The 4,345-nt window shown below is 45.8% G+C and overlaps 1 protein-coding gene across 1 annotated transcript in view; it reads left to right on the top strand.

The window, feature by feature from the left end:
* PTPN18 (protein tyrosine phosphatase, non-receptor type 18 (brain-derived)) overlaps positions 1-4,345 on the top strand; it is a gene marked incomplete at its 5' end in the record, with an annotated part of 16,780 nt that overhangs the window by 10,761 nt on the left and 1,674 nt on the right. The window contains 7 exons of the mRNA XM_010838119.1: positions 1,353-1,421; positions 2,137-2,199; positions 2,416-2,558; positions 2,966-3,032; positions 3,111-3,188; positions 3,283-3,372; positions 3,625-3,843. Coding sequence (XP_010836421.1) covers positions 1,353-1,421; positions 2,137-2,199; positions 2,416-2,558; positions 2,966-3,032; positions 3,111-3,188; positions 3,283-3,372; positions 3,625-3,843 — 729 coding nt within the window. The remainder of the gene's footprint in view (positions 1-1,352; positions 1,422-2,136; positions 2,200-2,415; positions 2,559-2,965; positions 3,033-3,110; positions 3,189-3,282; positions 3,373-3,624; positions 3,844-4,345) is intronic.

Raw genomic sequence — 4,345 nt, 5'->3', positions numbered from 1 at the left:
GGTCTTTTTTACATCTTTTTTTTTTTTTTTCATCACATTCATGTTTTTCCTTTTCATCTTTGAACATATTTATAAAAGCTGTCTTAAAGTCTTTGTCTGCTTTTTTCCTCATCTGTATTGGGTCTTTTTCTATTGACTGACTTATCTCCTGGGTGTAGGTCATATTTTTTGCTTCTTTGTATGTCTAGTAAATTTTTATTGGATGCTTAATATTTTAAATATTCACTTGCTAAGTTGCTTGGGTCATGTCTGACTCTTTTTGATCCTATGGACTGTAGCCTGCCAGGCTCCTCTGTCCATGGGGATTCTCCAGGCAATACTGGAGTGGGTTGCCATTTCGTCCTCCAGGAGATCTTCCCAGGGATCAAACCCGCATCTCTTATGTATCCTGCATTGCCAGGTGGGTTATTTACCATTAGTGCCAGATGGGAAGCCCAAATTTTACACAAGTATTGATAAATTTTAGATCTTGTTATTTTCCTTTAAAAAGGAACTTTTTAAAAAAAGTGTTGGAACTTTTTTGGGAAGGCAGTTATTTTTGGATATTTGATCATTTTAAGGTTTATTTTTAAGCTTTTTAAGGGTACATCTAAAGAAGCCTTTATTCTAGAACTAAGTTCATTCTACTTACTAATGTGTGGTGTCTTGTTCCTTACCGAATGCCCTTTTTAATCAATCAGGTCTCCACTCTGGCTGGAGGAAATGTAAATTATTTCTGTTCCATTGTGAGCTCTAGGAAATGTTCATCTTATAGTTCTGTAGCTATTACGCTTTCATGGGAAGTTATTCTTTCCTAGCTTCATGGGGTTTCGTGTCATATGTGCCCAGATAATTATCAGCTAAAGACTCAAGGGGACCCCATGCAGACTTCTGGTGTTCTTTGCTTTTGTTTGCATAGTACTGTTCTTTCAAGAACTCTGTCTTGGTCTCCCTGAGCCAAGATTTCTGGTTTCTCAACTAGTGGGATCATCAGACCCTTCATGGTCTGCAGCCTGGTTACTGCCTCTAGGCAGTAACCTTGGGAACTCATAGGGTTTCACTCATGTGTTTCCCTTTGTTCAGTGATCACAGTCTTGCAAATGCATGTGGACCAGTGTCTGAAAATAGTAGCTCATACATTTTTTTCCAGGTTTTTAGTTGCTTACAGTAGGAGAATATTCTGGACTGTCTTCCTCCTGCACAGTCAGAAGCTCACATCTCCACTGAGTCTGTGTTTACTGATGAGATGCTGCTGTTCTCTGTGCTTCCACGAGCAAGCTGGGCTGTTCCAAGGGGTGGTACACATGTTAAAATGAACTCTGAGGCAGAGTCCCCCTCTTCAGTCCCTGCTTGTTTCCCCTTGTCTTTTGCAGAAAAAGTGTGAGCGTTATTGGGCCTTACAACAGGAACCACTGCAGATTGGGCCTTTCTGCATCACTCTGGTGAGTTGGGGCAGAGGTGGGAACAGCACTTTATGAAGTCTTGGATTTTGTCTTTCACAGAAGATTCTGAGTGGAAAGCTTTTGGGCTGGGCTTGAAAGAATGAACAATTTCCCCACAGTCCCCCTCACACTGCAGGGAGCTCTCTGGTATTAGCATGCAAATAGTCAGAACTCATTATACACTGATTTTGCATTTTAACTACTATCATGGTTATCTCTGTAAATATAAATGTACCTGATTAGGTTCTTAAAATTCTTATTTCCCTTACCATTTCAGAAGAACTCAGAAAAATCTCTCATAGGTTATAAAAACAATTGGTACTGATAAATACAAGCAAACTAACAAAAGACATTTCTTTCTTTCACTGTAAATGAGCTTGTTGGAACTAGCTCATAGTTTCTCTTTCTCCCTTATGTAAAATGTTTCCTTCACAGAAGCCATGGGGGATATTTGGACTAAATGAATTTTTAGAAATAGGTGTTTCTTTTTTTTTTGGTGGGGGGAGGACTCTGTTGCATGACTGACAGGATCTCAGTTCCCTGACCAGGCACTGAAGCAGGCCATGGCAGAAAAAGCCCAGAATCCTAACCGCTAGGCCACCAGTGAACTACTTTTTTAAAATTTTTAATCAGAAATGCTGTTTCCTGAAAATGTGTCTTTTGGCACCTGTGATCTTTTTTCTCTGCCCTCTTCCCACATGCCCCATATCCACAGACAAGGGAGATGTGGCTGAATCCAGACATCAAACTCAGGATTCTGCAGGTCACCTTCCAGAAGGTACTGAAAGGGGAGGAGGAGACTTCCACATGGTGAGAGCTTCCTGTCTCTGCTTTCTTATCTGTAAAATGGGCATTAACAATAGTACCCTTCTGTTTAGTTATTATCTGTTTCATTTAAATGGAAGATGCGGAGAATAGGGCTAACATGAAATATTGCTCAATATATGGTTTTCTTTCTCTTTTTATTCTTTGCCTCTCATTTTCCATGTTTCAGGAATCCCGGTCAGTGTCCCAGCTGCAGTATATGTCCTGGCCAGACAGAGGGGTCCCCAGCAATCCTGACAATGTGCTTGCCATGGTTGAGAAAGCTCGGCACCTCCAGGGATCTGGTCCCAACCCCCTCTGTGTCCACTGCAGGTTTAATAAATGGGCTTTATGGGGATCTGGTGAGATAGAGGGGATGGTAGTTGGGGAGGGAGGCAGGGAAGAATAGTGCAGGACTTGGAGCCAGTCTTGCAGTTTCTCGAATGCCTACTTTAAGAAACCTGAGGCCACACTCGCTAAAGTTGCAACTGAAATTGTCAGTATTTATTGAGCACAGACTGTCTGCTGGGGAATAAGTACACAGCTGATGCTAAACAAATATCAGCAGTTAAAAAGTTTTTCCTTTCAAATTATAACCTGGGATACTGGGAACCAAAAAGTGCTGCAGGGGCCCCTCCATTAATTAAGCCCTTCACCCCCTGCCCCCCACCCCAAATGTCCCCTTTAAAATGGGTTGCAGGAAGGCCCTGGTCGAGCTCATTCTGATTCTTACTTGTCAGTGCTGGCTGCGGGCGAACAGGTGTCCTGTGCACTGTGGATTATGTGAGACAGTTGCTTCTGACCCAGGTATGAAGAGGGCATGCACGTGAAGTGTGCGTCCTGTGCCCACGAGGTCTTTCTCATGTGCCCGTCTCTCTGCCCTAGATGATCCCACCTAACTTCAGCCTCTTCAGTGTGGTCCTCGAGATTCGGAAGCAGCGGCCTCTGGCCATACAGACAGAGGTGTGAGCAGGGTCTCCCTATTCCAAGGACACATCCCTTCTGCTCTTGTCTTCCGTTCTCAATGACCTGTCTTCCCCTCTACCCACCACCCCAGGAGCAGTACAGATTCCTGTACCACACAGTGTCTCAGATGTTTCTCTCAGCGATACAGAATGCCAGCCCTCATTACCAGAACCTCAAGGAGGTACCAAGGCCCCCTTCCAACCCTCAGAGACCAGGACCCAGAGGTCTGTGGCCACCACTATGGCAGCATCTAGCCCTTGGACTCCTTCCAGTAGCACGGACTGACTCTGATATCTACCTTTGTCATCCTCCTTGCTTCCTTATCAGAGTGTCTCCTCTTAAGCTGCCCCCACAGAGACCACAGTGATCTCCACTAGGAGTCTGGACAGTGTTCTCTGAAGCCTCATGCTCTTGCCTCCTGTCTTTCCCCCAGAATTGTGTCCCACTCTACGATGAAGCCCTCTCCCTCTGGACTTCGCAGAACCTGAATGCCATCGCCCGCCCATCCAGCGGAGTCCTTAGGTACGTAGCCCCACCCCCGGAGTCTTCCCTTTCCAGTTTCTTCTTCTTGGAGGCTAGCCCTTTCCTCACCTTTGAAACACTGGCGCCATCCTTGTCGTTCAGTTCACCAAATATCCACCAGCCCTTTCGTTGAACTGAGCTCTGGGAACCTTTCCGAAGATGATTCTTTAATACCAGAGGTGACACTGCCTCTGCCCCTACCCCTACATTCCGGTGTCAGTACTTTCCTCATTCCCCCCAAGTCATTAATTCAGCAGGTATTTCTTGATGCTGCCCAACTGTCAGGCCCCATATCTGGTGCGGCAACTTCAGCCCTTGGTCTGAGACCAGCTCTCCTATTTTGAGACCTTCCCTTCCTTCCCTTTAGATGTCACTTCCTCATTCATTTATTCAATACACAACTACACAGAAATGACCACTCCTCAATAACACCTCGCCCCATTCACCTGCCAGCTGGGCCCTTCCTTCCTTCATCCACCGAACCTGCTGGGCCCTAGGGACACAGAAACGAGACCCCCTTCTACGGAGACCAACCGCCTCCATCTCAGTGCTCTTTCACTGCGAGCCGCCTCGGGCGGGAAGGAAGCCCGTGGTTTGCTCGCCCAGCGAGCTGCCCCCTCCTCCCCCCGCCT

This window comes from Bison bison, unplaced genomic scaffold (genome assembly GCF_000754665.1).
Source record: "Bison bison bison isolate TAMUID 2011002044 unplaced genomic scaffold, Bison_UMD1.0 scf7180017864091, whole genome shotgun sequence".
NCBI lineage: Eukaryota > Metazoa > Chordata > Mammalia > Artiodactyla > Bovidae > Bison > Bison bison.
Note: the sequence above shows the minus strand (reverse complement) of the source record. Positions and strands in the feature narration are given on the sequence as shown.